The 22,492-nt window shown below is 32.0% G+C and overlaps 3 protein-coding genes across 5 annotated transcripts; 1 reads left to right on the top strand and 2 right to left on the bottom strand.

Annotated features, from left to right (window-relative positions):
• The first annotated feature begins 896 nt into the window (after positions 1-896).
• LOC125051548 (ecdysteroid-regulated 16 kDa protein-like) lies at positions 897-10,107 on the top strand. The gene is made up of 4 exons (XM_047651942.1): positions 897-1,039; positions 8,068-8,178; positions 8,746-8,864; positions 9,230-10,107. Exons 1-4 carry the CDS (start codon positions 976-978, stop codon positions 9,368-9,370), a joined length of 435 nt encoding a protein of 144 aa, XP_047507898.1. The 5' UTR covers positions 897-975; the 3' UTR covers positions 9,371-10,107.
• Positions 10,108-10,414: 307 nt separating this feature from the next.
• Positions 10,415-12,123, bottom strand: LOC125051545. Of its 3 annotated transcripts, none has more exons than XM_047651937.1 (3): positions 11,967-12,123; positions 11,504-11,887; positions 10,415-11,287 (listed from the first exon to the last, which is right to left on the bottom strand). In XM_047651937.1, the coding sequence occupies exons 2-3, from the start codon at positions 11,881-11,883 to the stop codon at positions 10,480-10,482; spliced, it is 1,188 nt and encodes a 395-aa protein (XP_047507893.1). In that variant the 5' UTR covers positions 11,884-11,887; positions 11,967-12,123; the 3' UTR covers positions 10,415-10,479. The 3 variants fall into 3 exon arrangements, with proteins under 3 accessions (XP_047507893.1, XP_047507894.1, XP_047507892.1); XM_047651938.1 differs by having other exon boundaries at positions 11,504-11,891; positions 11,964-12,123; XM_047651936.1 differs by having other exon boundaries at positions 11,504-11,885; positions 11,964-12,122.
• A 558-nt stretch (positions 12,124-12,681) lies between these two features.
• On the bottom strand, positions 12,682-22,409 carry LOC125051546 (mitochondrial 2-oxodicarboxylate carrier). Its single transcript, XM_047651939.1, has 4 exons — positions 21,859-22,409; positions 21,154-21,426; positions 16,090-16,271; positions 12,682-12,887 (listed from the first exon to the last, which is right to left on the bottom strand). The coding sequence occupies exons 1-4, from the start codon at positions 22,198-22,200 to the stop codon at positions 12,755-12,757; spliced, it is 930 nt and encodes a 309-aa protein (XP_047507895.1). The 5' UTR covers positions 22,201-22,409; the 3' UTR covers positions 12,682-12,754.
• Positions 22,410-22,492: the final 83 nt, after the last annotated feature.

Raw genomic sequence — 22,492 nt, forward strand, 5'->3', positions numbered from 1 at the left:
CCGGTCCTCTCAAAGACTATTAAATTTATTACACAGATATCACCTTATGGTACTTAACTTAACTTAACTTAATTGCTTTTAAATATATTTTAAGTTGTGGTCGCAATGATGATGTACAAATATATGTTTATACTGGTATATTGTCTATAAACGCACATATAAAAGGGGATATAAAAAAGCCTTTGTTTATTTAAAAGGCCGGTAACGTACATTCGAGCACTCTAGTAATGTGATTGTTTATGGGCGGCAGTAGCACTTAGCATCAGATGAGCCTCCTGCTCGTTTGCCCCCTGTTATATATTAAAAAGGTCAAATCGCTAACCAGACATTTTATAAAGTAACTAGCTGACCCAGCAAATGTCGTTTTGCCATGAATATTATTTCTAGGATACATTTTTTTAGTTCAATTAAAAAAACTATCTTCTATGATAAAATAGGGGTTGATTGTATAGGGGTGACAGTGAAGGGTTGTATGTATTTTTGTATGTGGTATTATAAAAAAATAAAAACAAAAAGTTTTGTCTAAAAAATAAAAATTTGTGGGGTGGGACCACTATTTAGGGGGATTAAAAATAGATGTTGTCCAATTCTCAGACATACTGAATATGCTAAAAAAATTTCATAAGAATCGGTCGAGCCGTTTCGGAGGAGTATGGGAACGAACATTGTGACACGAGAATTTTAAATATAGAGACTATAAAATGAAACGTCTTATCAATATTGTTATTTTAAATTACTTGATTTAAGTATCACCATCTACGAATTTATTTTTAAATCTCGTCCCAAAAGGTACAGATTACAAACAATTTATGTTAACGTTCAATGAACTGATACAAAAAAATGATATTCTTTGACCGGCGCGGACGCATAAAGAAGCATAAGGTCGTGACTCGTGAGCCCATCCTATCGTCAGTGACCAGTGTGAACGCGCGTGTCGAACAATTCGTTAGCGCGCGATTTTCCAAAGATTTAAAAATGTTTTATTTTTTCGTCGCTTTGTTAGTGGCCAGTGCACAGGCTAAGTTTTATTCGGATTGTGGTAAGTAAAGAGGTTTTAGTTCATTAGTAATCAGTTAATTGTATGCTAGAGGCATTATTGCGTATAACAATGCGGTACCTGTTATTAATACAACAGCATATGTAATTGTAGAGTGGAATAACATTTTAATAATAATTAGGACGTATTGTTTACCATTCCACGTTCTCGAGTTTCCACCACTGCGATGATGCAGATGAAGATATATATTATGTACAGATTTCTATAAATAAATACGATTATATAATATAAATAGAACCATTCAAGAAAAGAGTAAATGAGCGCGGATGCTTGTTGAACTTTGACAACAAATCCTACACTTTCTGTAACTGGTTACATTCATTTGTTTAATGACAAACAAAATATATTAACCTAATAATATTGACTGAATGAGAATAGTTTTGATAACGTACACATTATTATTTAACCTCTGTACTCTGATTCAGACAGAAATATATTACGCATTACACGTTCATTAACGCCAATTAAAAATATAAACGATAAATACTTATATCGTGGAAATATGTTTAAATATATTTTTGTTTTGCTTAGGTTATACTAGACGCATTTTGAATTTGATTATATTGATAACCTTTTTGCCAATTACGAGTATGTATTAGTTACGCCCTCAATTTTATAATTTTATTAGTGATTGTTTGTGCCTATTGTGTAGTATTTGAAAAAACCTAATATTTGTTATTATATTATCAGTCCAACCTCTTGTTTCTTTCCATACTTATATTTTCCTTATCGACTGACAACTGTGTGCCTTTCTTCAGGGTTTATTATTTTAAGATTAAATTGTGTATCAGTCACCAAACCGTTCTTTGTAGTACACCTTCTTCTTCTTATAGTGCCATCTCCTTGCGAAAGTTGGCGATCATCATGGCTACTTTAATTTTTAAAGAATGACTTGGTGCTTTGACTAAAGCATTGTCTTATGTTTTTTAGTTTAAGTTGTATGATTAGTTGAAGGAGCTCGTATTTTTTGTAGTTACATAATGTGTCCGAAATACTCAAGTTTTCCTTTCATAACTGTCATAAGCACTTCTAGATTTCTAGATTCACACCTAGATTTCTTTAATTCACTGAATGACTCATAAAACGTAATAAATTGGTTCAGATAAATTAACACAGACTTCAAAAAAGTTGGTCAAATGAAATATTTTCACGTTCCCTCGAAAAATATAGTCTGTTGGGTCAATGGGTGTATATCAAAGAGTATAGAACCGATTTTAAGAAGACATAGACTGTTTTACCTTATGTGTGATTTCTTTAAATACGAGTAGGTATAGTATATTACAATGGCATTGGAAACAAAGGCACGACCCACTCAAGCGCCGCGTCATCACAACACGTGTTTTGAAACTTAAAAGAAAGAAATAAAATAATTAAACGGAAGAAAACGGTTTCATGATTGCTGCCTTGCCTAACATTTGATAGGCCAAAAGAGTCGAGTTCGCAAAATTTTGATGTTGACGGCAAAAAATATATACATAGTAGGTAAGTATATTGGAAAACAAGAAAAAGGAGGTCTACTTCCGTACAGGTGCCTCAACTTAGTAATAAAATTATATATAATTCTTTTTTATGATTTATGTAAATGAGATATGGATCTTAGTAAATTATTATGAGGTGACTATATGACTTTTTGTTTCCAAGAATTTCGTGGTAAACAAAGTTTATCACGCGTGGATAGCCTAAATAAAACATATCCACTGAATATACACAGGTCAATCGGATAACCTCCTTAAATTTAGATATATCCACTAGCTAGACTTACTTCGTTTGATATAATTAATTATAGTACAGACAAAAACAACAGAATATATTCATAAGGGCAGGTAATTACAACATTTATAGAAATAGCATATAATTAATCGTATTATAAAGTATTTATTAAATACTCATTTACATTCCTAACAACTCATTTATTCTATTTATTTATAAGTCATCTTACAGCTACACATTCATATTATTCAATACAATATACAAAGCCAAAACAGATTATATTGATAAACAGAATATACGAAACAAAAAACGTCAATAAAGTACATTAATGGATAAAAAAAGAAAAATAACATTAAACAAACGACAACTTAATATTTTTAAGAAAACTAAATTGTTAGTGCTAAATAATTTCAAAGTGCAAAAAAGCAGATAGTTTTTTGATAAGCTAGAAAATGTCAACACATGCATAATTTGTGTTGAAGTTAGGTAAAACTTGGCGAATTAAGCAGATTTTGTTTATTTATAAACTCATACATAGTTGGCATGGTGAGTATAACACTGAGATATCGCAAAATAGCAGAAGAAATAACTTTAATGATCAAAGTGGAGGACATTATAAATAAAAAAGGGCAAATAGCGCTGGACCGGGCACATGACGAGAGATAGCCGGATAAAATTATAACAGACAACTACGATATGGTAAAAGGAAGACAGAGAAAGAGATGGGTAGACGATATAAATAGAATAGGAGGCACAACTTGGGCAAGAAGAGCTAAGATAAGAAAATAATGGAAGCAGTTGGAAGAGGCATATGTGTCACAGGACAATTAACGCAAATTAATTAATTTAATTATTAATTTTGTAACGCTGATTACCAAAACCAAACACATCTGATGTATTAGATTAAGTTAAGTTATACTGGGTGTCAGCAATAAAGGCTTAATAATAATAAGTTGGTGAAGTCGTCAATTTGAATCAGATAAAAACAGATAAAAAACACAAACGTTACAAAATGACTATCTGTCGAAATACAATGATCTATGACATGTCTCACATACCTTTTCGAATTATCTAAATAGAGATCAAGTAAATCCTTGATTAAACTCACTTAAAACGAGGTATTACTTACAACAATTCCACGTAAATATAATATCTTATCAATTTCTCAACGATTATCAGCACGTTTTCTTTCATTCTTTATCTGATAATCATATAAAGTCAAACAAAGATCTTTTATTTTCAAGATTTCCAAAGATATAATAAAGTAGTATCAAGTACCTGAACAGCCTTTTGGAAGCTTATCACTACGATTTTATTGGCTTTTTTATTAAAACCAGTGGCCTCAGATTTCTTTATCGGTCATTTGTTTTTTCTTAGGCAAGTAGGTGATTAGACGTCTGAGCCTGACACACGTCTTCAAAACAAAGCCTCATGTTACCAGCGACTCTTAAATACAACCATAGGAAATCCATTGGTGCCTGGGATCGAACCTACGACCTCAGGGAAGAGAGTGGCACACTGAAGCCACGAGACCAACACGGCTAAATAAAAGCCTAAACTGAGCTATGTCATGTCATGCTTCTAACTTTACATTTAGTGCCAGGTCTCAAATCATGGGCGTAGAACGGAAGAGAAGAACTGGCAATAAACTCTCCGCCACTGTTTTTTAATCGCCATGTTTTTTTTTACACAACGTTTGTAAGGAGCTGCAACCATTACACCATGTTCCACATGACATCTTAAGTAATCAAAAAATGTTACTTAATGACGAAATCTGTCGAAATACAATCATCTATGACACAAAAATGTCTCACATACCTTTTCGAATTATCCAAATAGAGATCAAGTAAATCCTTGATAAAACTCACATAAAACGAGGTATTACTTACAACAATTCCACGTAAATATATGTCATGTCATGCTTCTAACTTTACATTTAGTGCCAGGTCTCAAATCAAGGGCGTAGAACGGAAGAGAAGAACTGGCAATAAACTCTCCGCCACTGTTTTTTAATCGCCATGTTTTTTTTTACACAACGTTTGTAAGGAGCTGCAACCATTACACCATGTTCCACATGACATCTTAAGTAATCAAAAAATGTTACTTAATGACGAAATCTGTCGAAATACAATCATCTATGACACAAAAATGTCTCACATACCTTTTCGAATTATCCAAATAGAGATCAAGTAAATCCTTGATAAAACTCACATAAAACGAGGTATTACTTACAACAATTCCACGTAAATATATGTCATGTCATGCTTCTAACTTTACATTTAGTGCCAGGTCTCAAATCAAGGGCGTAGAACGGAAGAGAAGAACTGGCAATAAACTCTCCGCCACTGTTTTTTAATCGCCATGTTTTTTTTTACACAACGTTTGTAAGGAGCTGCAACCATTACACCATGTTCCACATGACATCTTAAGTAATCAAAAAATGTTACTTAATGACGAAATCTGTCGAAATACAATCATCTATGACACAAAAATGTCTCACATACCTTTTCGAATTATCCAAATAGAGATCAAGTAAATCCTTGATAAAACTCACATAAAACGAGGTATTACTTACAACAATTCCACGTAAATATATGTCATGTCATGCTTCTAACTTTACATTTAGTGCCAGGTCTCAAATCAAGGGCGTAGAACGGAAGAGAAGAACTGGCAATAAACTCTCCGCCACTGTTTTTTAATCGCCATGTTTTTTTTTACACAACGTTTGTAAGGAGCTGCAACCATTACACCATGTTCCACATGACATCTTAAGTAATCAAAAAATGTTACTTAATGACGAAATCTGTCGAAATACAATCATCTATGACACAAAAATGTCTCACATACCTTTTCGAATTATCCAAATAGAGATCAAGTAAATCCTTGATAAAACTCACATAAAACGAGGTATTACTTACAACAATTCCACGTAAATATATGTCATGTCATGCTTCTAACTTTACATTTAGTGCCAGGTCTCAAATCAAGGGCGGAGAACGGAAGAGAAGAACTGGCAACAAACTCTCCGCCTCTGTTTTTTAATCGCCATGTTTTTTTTACACAACGTTTGTAAGGAGCTGCAACCATTACACCATGTTCCACATGACATCTTAAGTAATCAAAAAATGTTACTTAATGACGAAATCTGTCGAAATACAATCATCTATGACATAGTCATATCTTTGTCGACATCACAGGAGACCGAAGATCTGGCAGCTACCTCGGACAAAGAATTAGTCTATAATTAATGTATAGCAATTCTATATAGCAATAGCAATTCAAAGGGGGAACGCTGCCAGTATCTTCGGAACCTTGCCTAAAGGGACTCCTTTTAATGATATATTTTAGTTTATGTTAAGTTTCGTTATTTATTTCAATGTATATTATTTTATTATTATTAGTTTATGTTTAGTAATCAATAATAATAATATAAATTAAAAACAAAGACTTGTCCTCTATCAAATCGAACAAATCGACATCGAATAAATATTATAGGGCAGTTTTTGCTTGCTTGCGCTAACTACTGTGGAACCAGCTACCTACTGAAGTATTTCCAAACCAATTCGACTTAGGTTCTTCAAGAAAAGAGCGTACCAATTCTTAAAAGGCCGGCAACGCACTCGCGGGCCCTCCGGCATTGAAATTGTCCATGGGCGGCGGTATCACTTAACATCAGATGAGCCTCCTTCCCGTTTGCCCCCTGTTCTATAAAAATATAACCAGTTTATTACGTTTCTGGTTTTAGGTTATGGTGCTAATCCTTATGCTGGGTAAATAAATTAAATTTGTATGTACTTTTTTTTTTCAAGCAATTGATATAAATTACTTTAAAGAAATTCATGATAGCAATTTCTTATAAAATATTGAGAATGATTAGAAAAACGTTTTACTTTGTAGCTTAATTGTCTGTTAAATGCCTATGAATATGAATTAAGACAAAACTTTCTTCATCCTTAATTTTCCTGGCATTTCTTTGAAGGCATTTCTTACAAAAATACTTATTAATATTTTTTATAAAAGGGGTTACAAAGTTTTACAATAACTTTTATGTTTTATTACTCATGGAATTATTCTTAATATAATATAGGGCGAACGGGCAGGAGGCTCACCTGATATTTAGATATCCGCCGCCCAAGGACACCCACATTGCCATAAGGCCCGCAAGTGCGTTGCCGGTCTTTCAATAATTGATACGCTCTTTTCTTGAAGGAACCTAAGTCGAATTGGTTTGGAATAAATTTTATATTTTATGCAAAATAATTTATTGAAACCTCAAATGACGAATTGTAAATGAAAATGCCACGTGTTTTTATCATCGAAGAAATAAATTTAAAAAATTAAATTTATAATTTATATTAATTTTCGTAACTTAATATTTTAATGACAATTAAATTCCTAACATATCTTCATTTTTCTTCCCTCTAAGTCTCGGAAATCTAAAGTTTAGATTTGTATAATTATGAACAAGACTTAAAAATTAGTTTGCCAAAGAAGTTTTACTTCTGACTTGAATACTTTGTACGCACGCACTTTTTTTAATATTTCAATCGATTACTGTATACTGTTTTTTTTGTAGGTATATATGTACGTATTGTTTTGAATGTGACATAAATGTAAACAGTTGCCACATTGGAGTAATCTGTAATGGCTACCATTACATAGGTGGGTTATCGAAAGCTGGCGCGTTTACATTACTCACACTAATGCAATTTCACTATACAGTATGTTAAAAAATATGACTTTTTTAATACACTCTGGTTTTAGTAAGGTTGGGTGGGTTGTAAATAAATAAAAATATGTCAAATACATATAAATATTATGTGCATACGAGGGTGGATACAAAAGTTCTAAGCCCGACCAAGAACGTAAAAGAGTAGTTCGTGTAAAGATGCTTAAAATAATTAAAAACATTGTACACTATTTCACGAGATTGTCCTGTTAATGTTTTGCCGGAACCAATTATTTCATAAGACATTTTTTTCTAAATATTAGACAAAATTATAATGAGAAAAAAGATCAACATGTATTTATAAACAGTAGCAAAAGCAAAATAATAACTGTCTCTTTTATACTAAGCTTGCTTATAAGCTTGACCGAACGCGAGAGACGGACAGTCTTTTCATGATGCGCGAGGCGTGACGTCACGCCTCGCGCTTATTCACAGACACTACACATGCACAAAGTTTAAATGTGTTGAAGCCGCCAGCTTTAGATAACAGACCTATACTATGCCATACCATATTGTGTAAAAAATCAAAATAAATTAAACCAAGAACCTAATGTTTTTTTTTATATTTTAGGTTCGACGGCTACTATCCATGATGTGGGCGTCAGTGGCTGTTCTATAGATGCAAAGACCTGCATTCTGAAGAGGAATACCAATGCCACAATCAGCATTGACTTTACCCCTTGTATGTATATCATATATCATAAATCCATGAAAATTATAATCAGTCATATTGTATTTATTAAAACTATGTAGTTATGTGTTTTTCTTAATAATTGATGGAAGGTAAGATAGCTATAGCTAGCTAGATAGGTTTTAGTGGAGGGCGCAAGAATTGTCTGTCAAGTTTATTCTGATATGGGGCAATGTAAATACATTTATTTTATCATTTTAAAATCTTACTAAAAGCCAGTGATCATCAATTCTTGGACCTAAAAAGTATGGTATTTAACGTAATGTACCTAAAGACCAGGCACAGGATTCCAGAAGCAAATATAAGAAAAACATCAAAAAGAATTGTACGTGTAAATGATCAACAAAAACTAAAAACTATATTTTTAATAAGAATGGATTGGTTATCAAAAATCGACATGGTGGGAGAGACTATTTTGGATAATAATCAGTATCGCTTTATATTTATATCACCATTGCACATTTATTATACATCATTTATATTTTTGTATGTTTACGAATAGTTTTACCATAAGAAAGCGTCATCACACCTGTGAAAAGGTTATATTTAATGTTACAGCTAAAGCGGTTACTTCGATTGAGACAGTAGTACATGGGATCATCATGAATTTGCCGGTTCCATTCCCGATTTCACAGCCTGACGCTTGTAAGGGCAACGGTCTGACTTGCCCGCTTAAGGTAGGCAAATTTCGTGGCTTAGTGTTGACTAAAGTATTATCAAGATATACAAGAGATATACTTATAAAACTTGGTAAAAATAAATAATTTGTTTCAAACACGCTTGTTTGAAACAATTATTTATTCAAGATAAACCTGTCCCGTTTCACGTAGGTACTTTGCAGTAAGTCTGATTTATGTTATTATAAAACATTCATACCGTAAAATACATTGTGGTTTTTTACGTATAAAAACCAAGCCTAAAAGAGTAGAGACGAAATTAACGAAACGCATTAAAGTTATGTGTGCAATGTGGTTGCTGTTAATTAATAGTACAAAAAAAAAATGTAATACTTAATAAACAAATAATTATATATGTTTTCTAGGCGGGCGAAAAGCAAGCATACAAAACAACATTGACAGTACTCAAAGCGTACCCACAAGTTACCGTTGAAGTGAAATGGGAACTGAAGACTGATGCTGGAGAGGACTTAGTCTGCGTTATGATACCTGCACAGATAAAATAGAAAGTCTAACAACAGATATAAAGATATAAATAATACAATATTTTGTGATAATTATTTTTAGAACGTAAGAAGAATAATGATTAATTATGTGTCTATGAATGTGATGATTTCAATAAGTATATTATATTGTGGGCATTAACGGAAAATACATTTGATAAGCATCTTAGAATAAAAGCACGGTATTAGCAGTGCCGTGTCAGTAAACTGAACACATGAAAACGGGAATAAAATTACTTAATTTTGCTCTGAATTTTTAAGCAACTTTCATTGAAGAAAACAATTTGCCTCAAAGTTTTATCAGGCGTATTTTTATGAATGTTTTGTTAGATTGCTTAATATTCAATGCAATAACTATTTGCTTTATATAATAAAGTTTGTTTTGGCATTTTAGAAATTTGTGATTATTTAGTTACCTAGTTCTGAGACGATTTTCATTTTTGTCTTGCCGTGTCCAAAGTCGTAATATAGGCTTTTAAATAAATATTTGTAATTATTAAGTATATACATTTAGATCCTCTACTGTCTACATAACTCAAACGAACTCGTTTTTTGAAAATATATATATATATATTTTTTATTTTAAGGGAAAAAAATCTGTTGACTAGCTTTGAAGTCTCGTCACACCTATATGGTACGATACGAATATGGTGGTATCTATACGAAGTAGAAACATTTCTGCGCAAGCGACCTGGTGTTGCACCTCTGACTCCGACTGACGTGACTGCTCGTTTGCCCTTTATACATTAAAAAAAAGTAAATGAAACCAATGTAGATAAAAAACTTTAATATATTACAAATATTCGTTTGTATGTTTGTAAAAAGTTACTATATAAATATTTTCTAACTCTAACAATCCTTTTATTGGGTCACAAATTTCTTTAAACTGAAATAGTGTAATAGCAGGAGAAAATTAACTACAGTACTGTTACACAAATTTTTGTATTACGGTTTTTATATTTATATACTAACTCACAGATAAACATACTGTATACAGCCTCAAATACAATTTAATGTTTTGACCTTTTCACTGTCATCATCATCATCTCAAATTACAAGCGTCAATAAACATTATTAAACTAATTGGACTTCTTATAGTATCTTTTTTGTTTTCACTTTACTACTGGACCCTTACATTTACCACACACCTTCTCTTTCTTAAAACATAAGTTAAACTCATTTTTAAATATTTTTCTATACATAGATTCTTTTAATGGAGATTCACCAATTTTTTCACATTCATTTACATACATTATATACATTTGTTTAACAGTCAGATTTGAATCTAAATATTGCCGCTTTAAAGAAAATGGCTTTATTGGCTTAGAGTCAATTGTTTCTAAGGACATTATATGTTTTCTCACTCTATCTTTTTCTCTCTCTGGTAATGGATGGCAACTAGACAAACCTCTACCGTCCCTTTTTGGTATATTCACCTCAGATTTATTTAAATGCACATTATATATTGGTTTTTGAGATATTGCTAGTGTTCCTAGATAAAAATTTTTACACACAACAAACTTATCTGTTCTTATATAAAAGAAATATTTGAATGTATAGTTTCTTTTGCCATCACACGGCCTATCTTTAGTCTTAATTAAGTGTCTCTCTGTTGTATTTAGAAGAAAGTACTTTTTTTCATTGGTATCTAGAGAATAGAATGATTTGAACAAAAGTTGTCTGTCTTCATCATTGATTTTCTCCATGCACTTGAAACGGCAAGAAGTTAAGCAGTCTTTTTTGTTACGAATTTGCTTTTCTGGTACAAGCTTTCCTCTCCGACTGATATAGGCTTCACCTTGTTGACATTTTTTTTTACGAATATTGTTTTGCCACTGGCTAGGGTCTGGCACACGTAGTATTCGACGCCTTCTAGTTAAATTCTCTTTATTAATGTTATTTCTCACTTCAGATTTTAACCTGGAAATTAGTTAATATTAATTAAATCTAATTTCAAATGTAAGTACTTTACGTAAAATTTGTATTATTCGGAAACAGTAAAAACTTTTTGTACAATAAATATGTATAATAAACATAGTAAAATATGATAAACTATGCACAAATAAATTAATTAATAAATTACTAAACTTTAAATAGTTTTTACGCAGATCAGACATAATAAATTGAAAAACTTACAAATCCTCGTTTTTTACAATAATAGTAAGATCGGGCTCTGATGTTGTTTCTTTAGATACTGCATTATACTGACTATAGTACTGCTGATGTACACTTCCATTTAAAGAGTGTTTAATTAGTGGCACTTGGGGTAGAATTACATGGGATGTAATATGCATAGGTTGACACTCATTTTGCGGCCCTGGTATTGAAGCATGCATAGTCTGTTGAACATTCTGCAAGTGAATTTGGTGACAAGACATGACTGTTTGACTCTGAAGAACATTTTGAAAGTTTAAGGAGTCGTTTATAGAGTCTTGGTTTGGGAGTGGTGGCTGAACAGCGTGCTGATAAACCTGAACGATATGAGGTAAACTCACTGTTGGTTGTAAATTATCCATATCTGAAAATATTAACAATGTTTACATAATAATATGAAAATACATAATTCCTACTAATAATTTTAAGTAACTATTCATACCTTTTAGATCTTATGTGACTTAGTCGCGTGAGGAAAGTTTAAAACTTACGAATTACATTCTAAATTATTAACAAAATTTACCATTATGTTTGTTTTGGTTTTTAATAATTTATTTACTAAACAAAGCAGTTCAGTGTAGTCTGTAGTATTAAGTCAATTGACAATCATAACGTGAGTTGACACAAACCACCAATCGGTATTTTGACAGTGAGCAGCAACAGATAACTGTCAAAGTAGGGATGTACCTAAAATCGGTAAGAGGATCGATTGTTCTTATTCATAATTAACATTAAATAATTCAATTTAGGAAATAATAAAAGATGTTATGTTTTATATATTTATTGAAAATAATAACAAATGCTAAATTATATTGCATACCTTTGGTATTTTTATTAAATGTACTTACTAATAACTAAACAAAAATACCTTCATATTTTGGAACCTAAATAAATTTACTACACCAACTAATTAGTATAACTAAGTATGTCAACCATTTGCTTTCGTTGCATTTTGTTTCTCTTAAGCTAAAAAAATGCTTGTTATATAAAATAATACAAAACAATAATATTTTATCCCTATATTATTATCGACTCATACCAGCTGACGGTAATTTAGGTACCTTAATACATACCTATCGTTTATCTATCACAGCACATTTACTCACGATTAGTAATAAAAATATATACTTTCAATATGTGTTAAAAAAAACAATTTTTCCGTTTTTGTTTATGTGGCAGTTGGTATTTTCCAAAGTTGTTTATTTACAAACAGTAATGATATATTTCAAACTGTTAAATATTTGGCTTACTGTCAAACTTATTTTCTAAGAAGTGATAGACATAGTCATACACAACCAACATTATTGCACCACCAGGGCCCAACCGAAGTACTTTCGGTAACAATCCTTTGTACAAAGCTCGAAAACTGAAAAATAAAAGATTATTAGTTAGGGGCCGGGGTTAGAAATATTTCATTTTAGTTATAAATTGCAACAGAATATCGTAATATAAAATATTGTTATCACATTTATTTAATAAACAAATTATAATTATATGAAATAAATAGTATGCGATAATTGGCATATAATATAGGTTAGATACGGGGAAGTATAAGAAGTCACCATTTACCTACATTTACTTATAATTGCAAATAGTATCATGTCGTAGATTAGTGCACAACTATTTTAAGCATCAATGCATCATAGTTCATGATATTTATAACTATTGTATAATTTTATACCTAATAAAAATAAATAATTTCTCCTTCTTTAAATTAATACATTACTACCACACCTAAATTTTACGTTTTGAATACATATTATTTTAAATTTACTTTGGAAATATTTTCCTTTTATTTCGGGGCCACCAAAATTCTAATTGTTTGATTTCGAAACATTAAAAATATAATTTATAGACACACCTATGTACTATAACCCTAAATTTGAATTTCTCTTATGGCAAACTTAACGTTTAATGTAAATAAATATATATTTATAAATGTGTCGTCAGGTCTTATCAGTGAATCGGAAATCCTTGTTTTTCAGGTAATGGTGAGTTGTATTTTCAGTTACGAACATTTGGATACGTTCCAGAGAGGGCATTGCAACACGATGATAATAACACTTTTTTTTAGCGTAGGGAAATTCTGTTATGCATTGTGCCGATTGCATCTGTGAAGGATGTTATTTGGAACTCCTTTATTGTACCCCACCCACTAAAATCCTACCGAGACATTTCCTTGTTATTCGACAAGTTTGGGAAACCATAACTTATTTAATTTGTAAATGAATAACGTACTAGTGAAATTTGTTTGACATTAGATTTGAAATCCTTCAAAAATGTAGTAAAAGAATGTAGTAAAAGTAGTAAAAAATATTATTAAAAAGCTTATAATCATATATATTCATAGATATTATAGTATTTAAATGTTATAATGAACGAATGAAGTATATGAAATATTCGAAGAATATATATAGGTAATATGTATATTTTAAATTTAAAACGATATATAAATAAATCTCGTCACTAATATGGTTTCACTTGAATAAATAGAGAAAAAATATATACGATAAAACGTTGTGTAAGTCATCTTATTATCAGGAACAGATAATGTATGATAAGAGTAAAGTAAAAATAAACAGAGCTACATTGAGTAAAACAGTAGGCATATATTTTAACCAGATAGGTAATTAGTTACCTAGTCAAACACTGGCATTTCGCCAACGTATTTTGAAACATTGATACTAACTAATACAACGCTAAAGAAACAGTAGAATTACCTACTTACAGATTGTGTAAGTCTATGTTTAGTGTAGGTGATAATGAATACAAGACTAGACACACTTTGGGTCGCTAACCCGGAGTGAGTGACGTTTAGTAACGAGGTTAATTAAATTCTAGGCCACAGTAGATAAGCAACTAATTAACTGAACTGAATTTTAGTTTTGGTGCATTTGAATAATATAAAACTGCTCCGTTAGTCCCTACTTCTTGTTAGGTACTCGAGATTTTTTTATCTACGCCTCATATCGATTATGATCTTGATACCTACACATTCATCTATTACTATGATTCTAAGTGGTATGCCTCGATTACCCCAATTAAAATTCATTAACATTTTGACAGTAACAATGCCAGTCAGAAGTGGTATATATAAGTGGGAAGAATCTTTAATGAAAGACTTAACGATGACGCAATATTTAACTCAACATAATCTGCATATATTTCTTTTATATCTAAAACAACTGAAAACTTTCCATTTATTTTGAAATTATAAAATAAAGCTAACGCTATTATTAGATTGTTGTCACCATTTGCTATAGCATTTTTTTATCATTTTTATCATTTCATTTTAAGGATATAATGTTTATAATTTCAAAATAAATGGAAAGTTTTCAGATGTTTTAGATATAAAATAAATATATGCAGATTATGTTGAGTTAAATATTGCGTCATCGATAAGTCTATCGTTAGCGTTAGCTTATACATGTTGCAAATATCTTTAATCTATGCCACGGTCAAAGTAACCGTCTTACAGTTTATAGATTGTCACATATAAATGCAGATTATAGGAGATACTACAGCTGCGTGGTATAAAGGTAAATATTTAATAGGTATTATTAGCAGTATTATATTCATATCGATATTTGTATTTTCATTTCTATCGGATTATAGGATTGAATTAAAGGCAGACAGGACTGAGCTCACTAGAACAAGAATCACTCAAGAATATTTTTACGGTTCAACACACTGAAAAATCTAAGAATATCCAAGAACAATATAATTAAAACGCCGCCGTATTGTTTTTTACTTACTGATTGTTATTATTATTTTGTGAGTTTCGTTAGTAATGAATGTTATGTATATGTTATGTCTATATTAAGTAAATGTATAGACATACATTTGCATACATGAAATATATATAAATATAATCATCTGATCTAATTGTCATTAAACTCTAAACGGCGACACTGCTTTTTGATGAAATTTTTGTTTCAAGTGAATTTTCTTTTGTTTTTTTGTCCGCTAGTTTAAATATGAAATATCAACAGTTTTACTTATCGTAACAATATTTTCCTTATTTTCGCCTATTACTAATTTGTTAAGTACGAACAATGTACATACATAAAACATTAAAAAATAAAATAAATCCGTGGCGCTACAACCTTTTTAAGTCTGGGCCTCAGATTTCTGTATCTGTACCATGATCAATCTAATAGGCAAGTAGGTGATCGGCCTCCTGTGCCTGACACACGTCAACTTTTTGCGTGTGAGGCAAGCCGATTTCCTCATGATGTTTTCCTTCACCGTTCGATAAAATATTAAATGCGCACAAAGAAATACCATTGATGCACAGCTGGGGATCGAACCTACGACCTCAGGGATGAGAATCGCACGCTGAAGACACTAGGCCAGCACTGCTCGACAAAAACTTTGAAACTCATTTAAATTCATGTAAGTACCTACTTAATAATACATATTAATTATATACTATGTACATACTGAATAATTTCTAAATGGGTGACTTTAGTAGGCGTATGTATTTTCTGTTAAGTTACAATTTGATGAATCATTCTAGAAATGATGTTTTGTTTATGGTACATATATCATACAAATATAATACTCACCCTTCCTCCTTATAGACGAGACAAATTGCTCCACTGGTCGAACTATATTTGATCACTCCAGGCACAGGCTGTGGACCTTGGATTCGACTCTTGGCAACATCAAATGGTATATTCACACAGGAACCTAAAACGCCTGACGTAAATCCTATTAGGACTTTCCGCCCAAACTCGAGAAGTGGATCCTGGAATATCAATGTTATGATCATGTTTAATAAGGCTAATAAGAATTACTGACTACACCTCCAGTTTTAGGAGTAACATGGCATTTACTCCTCCAGACCGAAGCAAATAAAGCCCCTTTTTTAGGAAAGGGCAGATTTGGCACTAGACAGTCTAGATTCTCGGCCACAGATGTGCCTGATTGCGTCCTATATATTTAAAAAAACAGAGTATAAGTATCGTATTCGACTCCTAGCGTCACAATAAATGGTATTCTTTCTATAAAATATCTACTAAATATATATGTAAGATACTGTTTAATTTTCGTAAATTGCAATAGCGTCTCTAACGAAATGTCTTAAAGTAGATTTTACAATGTTATTTTGTATTTGGGACCTGACACAGTATATTTTTAAAGGTCCTTAGATGTAGAAGGTATAATGCGGAAATGTTGGAGAGACTGGGGCTGCGGGTACCAAATGACTACACTCGGCGTGGTAAGCGGTCGCGATTGCTTGCTTAAGAGAAGCACCATTTACGCGTGTCTTGCGCACCGTAAATATTATTGCTTGTGAGACGGATATATTTAATTGCACACTTTGAATTCACAAGAATTGCAATATTTATAATTAGTTATGTTTTATTCATTTATTTTATTTATTTATTTGTTTACATTATGTTTTTAGTTTAATTTTTATATTAATAAGTTATATTTTAAGTTAAGTTACTGTAAAAATAGGAAATGTTAGATAATTATTAGTGATTAAACACAAAGGACACAGTTTTAGATTTTTATAGTCGTCGACTTCGATAATTAACTATAATATGAAATAAATTAATAAAACTAAAATATATTTGAATTGTTAATTTTAAAAAGTCAACCACTTCAATATAAAAATGTATTTAAGAGTATCTAGCTGTTATCTAGAGCGATTAAGTACATAAATATGCATAATGTATCAAGAACGTGTTCAGAAATAGTAAACAGTTTGTACATAACTAAAATATATACATATACTAGCTGACCTGGCTAACTTCGTTCCGCCCTACAACCTTATAATATCGTTGTTACTATAATTTAACTTATTTTAGGATTTCATTAATGTTAAGTATTACATTAATACAACTTTTTTGCAAGTACAGAAATGTTTTATTGCTTGCCATTGCGAAAGAAGAATGGCATCTTCTCTCTAGCGTCAATATGGCGATACTGCATGTTAAGCACTTTCTGATATCCAACATCTTTTGTTCAGGATCAAAACATGGTTATGCATCTCCTCATTCACCTCAAGATCGGAGTTTCTTGAACTGACACGAATTCGACGTAAAATGATGCGTAGTTTTGTCAACAGATGGCACCATATGGTTTTTGCATTCGTAAAATTAATTTATTTATTTATTGTTATTCGATAACTTATCCGATATTTTATTGCTTATTCTGCTATTCGGGACGGAAACAAATCCAAGAAATCAAAAACCATGGCAATCGGTCCAGCCGTTCTCGAGTTATAAGTGTTGTAACAAACACGACTTTCTTCATATATAAATAGTCTGCATTTATGCGTAACCTCAACATATCGATGAATGTAAATGATTGTGCAGTATTCAATTATTTTGATGTATGTCTTATACACTATTGTAAGAAATCAATAGCTAATTCAAAACTCTTATGGGTATAAATCAGACACAATTTTACGTTTCAATTATGGGTAATCAGTCGGTACTGGACATGAGCCGATATTAAAGGCATGATTTCGTGTCGATATTTTCAATGTATAAAGCAAGCCGATAATCAACTTTTCTATAAAGAAAAACGTTCAAAGAATGCAATCTGAGGCAAAATGGCCGTTGAATTATTTCTACAATTAAGGTTATAAAGCCTACTACTTATTCAGAGTTTATAAGTGGTAAAAGTTTTGACTACAATTATAGTTATTATTATAAAATAATGATAAGACATTTGCATGCTTAATTTTATATGGCTGATTGTGCGGTGTTATTTATAATTAACAATCTGAATGTACCAATTTATTTGCAAATAAACGATTTATTATTATTATTAAATAATTGCCACATACATATGTTATTAGTATCGATAATATTCAGTCTTTAGTGGATTTTTCCACAGCCACCCTTTGGTTAATGGTCAAAATTCAAAAGATGATGTACGGGTAGCGAGTCTCATTTCTGAATTACTTAAACCATTTAAATATCCAATATTTCAAGGTAAGATTATCAAAATCATATAATATATTATCGCAGAAACCGATATTACCGATAGCGATATATAGAAATTGTTAAGTAATTACAGGCAAAAATAATTAGCAATGTTACATTATCTAATGATAAACTTGCATCATTCGATAAGTTCTCCTTAGGTAACAGGCTATAAACTACTATAAAAATCCAATAGCGCTACAACTTATGAGGTCTTAGCCTCAGATTTCTGTATTGGTTTCATAATCATTTGTTTTTCAGGCAAGTAGGTGATCAGCCTTCTGTGCCTGATACACGCCGTCGCCTTCTAAGGCACGCCGGTTTCCTCACGATGTATTCTTTTACGAATGTCGTATGCGCACATAGGTTTGGTACACGACCAGGGTTAGAACCCTCGGGGATGCGAGTCGAACGCTGATACCGTTAGACCAACGATGTTCTAGCCCTAATTACTGGGTAGAATCAATTTCTATTGTAACTTCGGCCGTGGCGTTCTTGCCCGCGTCGAAGAGCGCGCGGGGTACGCGTGGGGTTTCCTCCTTTCGCGGGGTTTCATTGTTTTCGCACCTCATTAAGATGAGGAGGTGATTGGATTGGTCCGGTATCTATTAATTTTGACAACCGGTTGAGTGGGGTTATCAACCGTTTAGATGCTAGATGTGGTAGCTTGCGGTTCCGCGCTAAGATTCTCCTACGGGAAGCGGCGCTTGTGAGCACAAGACCACCTGAGCAGGTAGTCGGGTGTCTATTGTTACTTCTCTGTTGGATATCGCGGAACACAGCCGACTATTGCAGGATAGGATGTAAATAGTTTTTATATGTTAATGTTACTGAGAAAAATATCTTGTTAAATTACACGTGAAGTAATCGTGTAGCTACGATAACACTTCGGGGCAAAGATATTTTTATCGCTCATCGCCATTGGTTCTGTTAAGATTAAATATTGGTTTTATTTTTAAAAATGATAAATTAAATTTGGAAAAAAATCTACCAAATGTAAACTAACTTGTATCTGAGATTTGACATTCTCAATAGCTACTATACTTATTTATCCCTCTATATATATAGTTCTACTGTACGCGTTGACGTGTGTGAACTCTTAAATGGCTGGATCGATTTAATGATTTTTTTTGTATGCGTTTGGGTGGCGCCCTGGATGGTTTAGATTCACAAATCAGCCCGGCAGTCGGTATCTAGGTTATTTATCTATACAGCAAATAAACAGCTGGTAATATATTAATCTTCTGTGCATGTGTTCGTAATTAAACTCCTAAACGACGTATAGATTTTGATGAAAAAAAACACACAAATTTCAATTTTGTGTGTTCAAGTGGAGTCAAGAATGATATTTTACTTTATTAGATTTTTGTACGTTAGAAGTATGTACAGGACAACGACTGTCGGGTCCGCTAGTCTAAATATATCAAATTACCATATTTGGACTAACTTATACAAAACAACGTCTATATATATTATGTATGTGTATAAAAATCTCGTGTTACTGTGTTAGTCTCTCCTCTGAAAAGCTTTACCGATTTTTATGAAATTTGTTTACCTATTCGGTTCTCAGAATCTGTCGTAAACTATTTTTATACATCTAAATGATTACATTTTTATTTTTTACACATTTTTTTGGTTATGATTTGGTATTAAAATACATTTGCACCTTAACATTTCCTGCCCCAAATCCATGTTTTTTCAATATATTAGTACTGTAACAATCTTTTAGGCACAACGTTTGCAAGGGCAGCTACTTTAGGCGCGCGCATTAGGGTAAATTTTTTACGGATGAAACGCAATAATAACAATATTAGCGTCACGAATATGTGCAGCGTTTAAGTCTAAGAAAAGGAAGAGAGCTATTGAGACCAATTGAAAGAGAGTGAGAAAGAGCTAACGTAGCATGAAGCAAATAGCCATGGAGCGAGAGGTGGGAGAGAGCTATAGTGAGAAAGATTGAGAGAGAGAGAGAGTAAGGGAGATCGAGAAAAACTACACGCTATTGGTTGATGTATTCGTTTAGTAGTTACGTATTAGAACTTTAGATGGCAATTCTGTCGCGTAACGTCTTGTGCAGTCAACGCAGATTTTTTATTTATTTATATTATTATTAGCACGTATAGTGTGTGTGAATACAGATATACAAATACATGGAGTGATCATATACTGGCACATGATCATTTATTGGGGCTTTTACCTTAGTTATAATTAATTTACAAAGAAGTTTCACTTCTGACATGTGTACTTTGTACGCACGCACTTTTTTGTAATAAACGAGGCAGCCGGGCAGGAAAACTTCTATAAAACTTTCTGAACTAAATATGAACATTGCAATTAATCATATTAAGTTGCTACGTTAGTTCACATTGTGATAGGAAATAAGTTTCCTCATTACAGCCGTTCCACGCTTCTAGAGCTATTACGTTATGTACGGACAGTCACATTATTGCGTAGCATTGACCATATTTTAATAGGTATTATGTAGGGGATTAGCAATAGCAATAAAATTATGCCTAATGCCTCGTATAACATTTTAAAAAAAACTTAACCACTAGGCTGTTAATTTTTTATGCCTTTTTAGCACAACTTTAATGTTAAAGTAAAAAAAATACATAGTAAGTAGTATTTTTATGTATTGGCAATACTAAGGCACTAATTAGACTATATTTTAATAAGTGTAATTCGTACCTGATATTCTGGCAAGTATCCCTTCACGCTGTGATAAAAGCCGAAGTAGACCATATTGAAGATGCCATTTCTGGCTATCGTCGCTGTCAATCCTTTATTGAGCCCTCTAAAGCCGAGACCACTTTCTCTTACTATCTCCCTGGTCACTGCCCAAGTGCTGGGGCTTTGGGTAGCAAGCTGTTTATTTGACTGAAGAGTCACTTTGACTACTTCGAACGGGTTCACTAACACCGCTTCAGTGATGCCTGCTCCTAAGCCGGCTAATGCAAATGTCTGTAAATATAAGTACATATAGATTTACGTACGGTACGCGAGCTCAGTTTTTTAACCATATTAAGAAGTTTTTAAGGTATATGTAGTGACAATGACATTTATGTATTAAAAATATTAGTTGGGCTTATCATGTTTGATAATATTTCACTAAAATTATGCAACTGTAAATACTATAAAATAAGAATGCTTTGAGACGGAAAAAAAATCTTAAAATGGCCGGGCCATCTGCCCTATATAGATCAGAATGTAAGAAGTAGAAGTAAAATATCAAAGACACTACACATATATATATTATAACTGTATAATAATCTACCTAGATCGAAATGTGTCTATCCACAATTTAAAGATTAAATAATTAATGGTATTTTAGTTATTTAAATGAAAACGTAGATAACAGAAAATGAATTAGAGGAAAATAAAAACAAAACTAACTAAAGGTGTTGGAGTCGGTGAGCCAAACATAAAAAATCGTTTATACTGTTCAAAGGTAACAAACTTCACAGCTCGTTTTGGAGTTTCTGCTAGAATTGGCGGTAATATTCCCTTCCAGAATGATAATAACCCCTCATGCTGTTGCATTTTTTTCATGCAGTCTATTATCCCTCGGTAATAATGTGGATCAGACTGATTAATTTTTGTCGTTGTAGATTGCAACTGCAATCTTGTTTTTACGAGATCCAGTGGATGCATAATGCACACTTCAATAAATCCAGCACTACCTCCAGCTCCAACTTGCATAGCAGCTTGTTTCAAAATTGTTTCAATTTCAGGCATTTTTCAAAATGTTTTTTACTCAGTCACTGAACACTCACTAAATAATTATTATATAAAGCTTTTCATCGAATAATTTTGACCAAAGGTGGCGCGTTTAATTTGAAAGTAATATAAAATTGCGACCTATTTAGAACGTCAAAGCAAAACAAAAATACACGACTTGAACAATCGTGTTTACAGTCTGTGTTTTCTTGAACAACTAAAAGTAATTTAAGATTTTCCGTAACAGTTTGCTAATGCATAAGTCAAATACCGGTTATTTGAAAACCCTAGTAATGTCAAACTCGATTAT

This window comes from Pieris napi, chromosome 8, assembly GCF_905475465.1.
Source record: "Pieris napi chromosome 8, ilPieNapi1.2, whole genome shotgun sequence".
Classification (NCBI taxonomy): domain Eukaryota; kingdom Metazoa; phylum Arthropoda; class Insecta; order Lepidoptera; family Pieridae; genus Pieris; species Pieris napi.

Coding starts and splice junctions, on each gene's coding strand:
- LOC125051548 (XM_047651942.1), top strand. CDS start 976: ATGTTTTATTTTTTCGTCGCTTTGTTAGTGGCCAGTGCACAGGCTAAG. Junction 8,179..8,745: donor CAGCATTGACTTTACCCCTT/GTATGTATATCA, acceptor TTAATGTTACAG/CTAAAGCGGTTACTTCGATT. Junction 8,865..9,229: donor GTCTGACTTGCCCGCTTAAG/GTAGGCAAATTT, acceptor TATGTTTTCTAG/GCGGGCGAAAAGCAAGCATA.
- LOC125051545 (XM_047651937.1), bottom strand. CDS start 11,883: ATGGATAATTTACAACCAACAGTGAGTTTACCTCATATCGTTCAGGTT. Junction 11,288..11,503: donor ATTGTAAAAAACGAGGATTT/GTAAGTTTTTCA, acceptor ACTAATTTCCAG/GTTAAAATCTGAAGTGAGAA.
- LOC125051546 (XM_047651939.1), bottom strand. CDS start 22,200: ATGCCTGAAATTGAAACAATTTTGAAACAAGCTGCTATGCAAGTTGGA. Junction 21,427..21,858: donor CACCGACTCCAACACCTTTA/GTTAGTTTTGTT, acceptor TTATATTTACAG/ACATTTGCATTAGCCGGCTT. Junction 16,272..21,153: donor GATACTTGCCAGAATATCAG/GTACGAATTACA, acceptor TTGATATTCCAG/GATCCACTTCTCGAGTTTGG.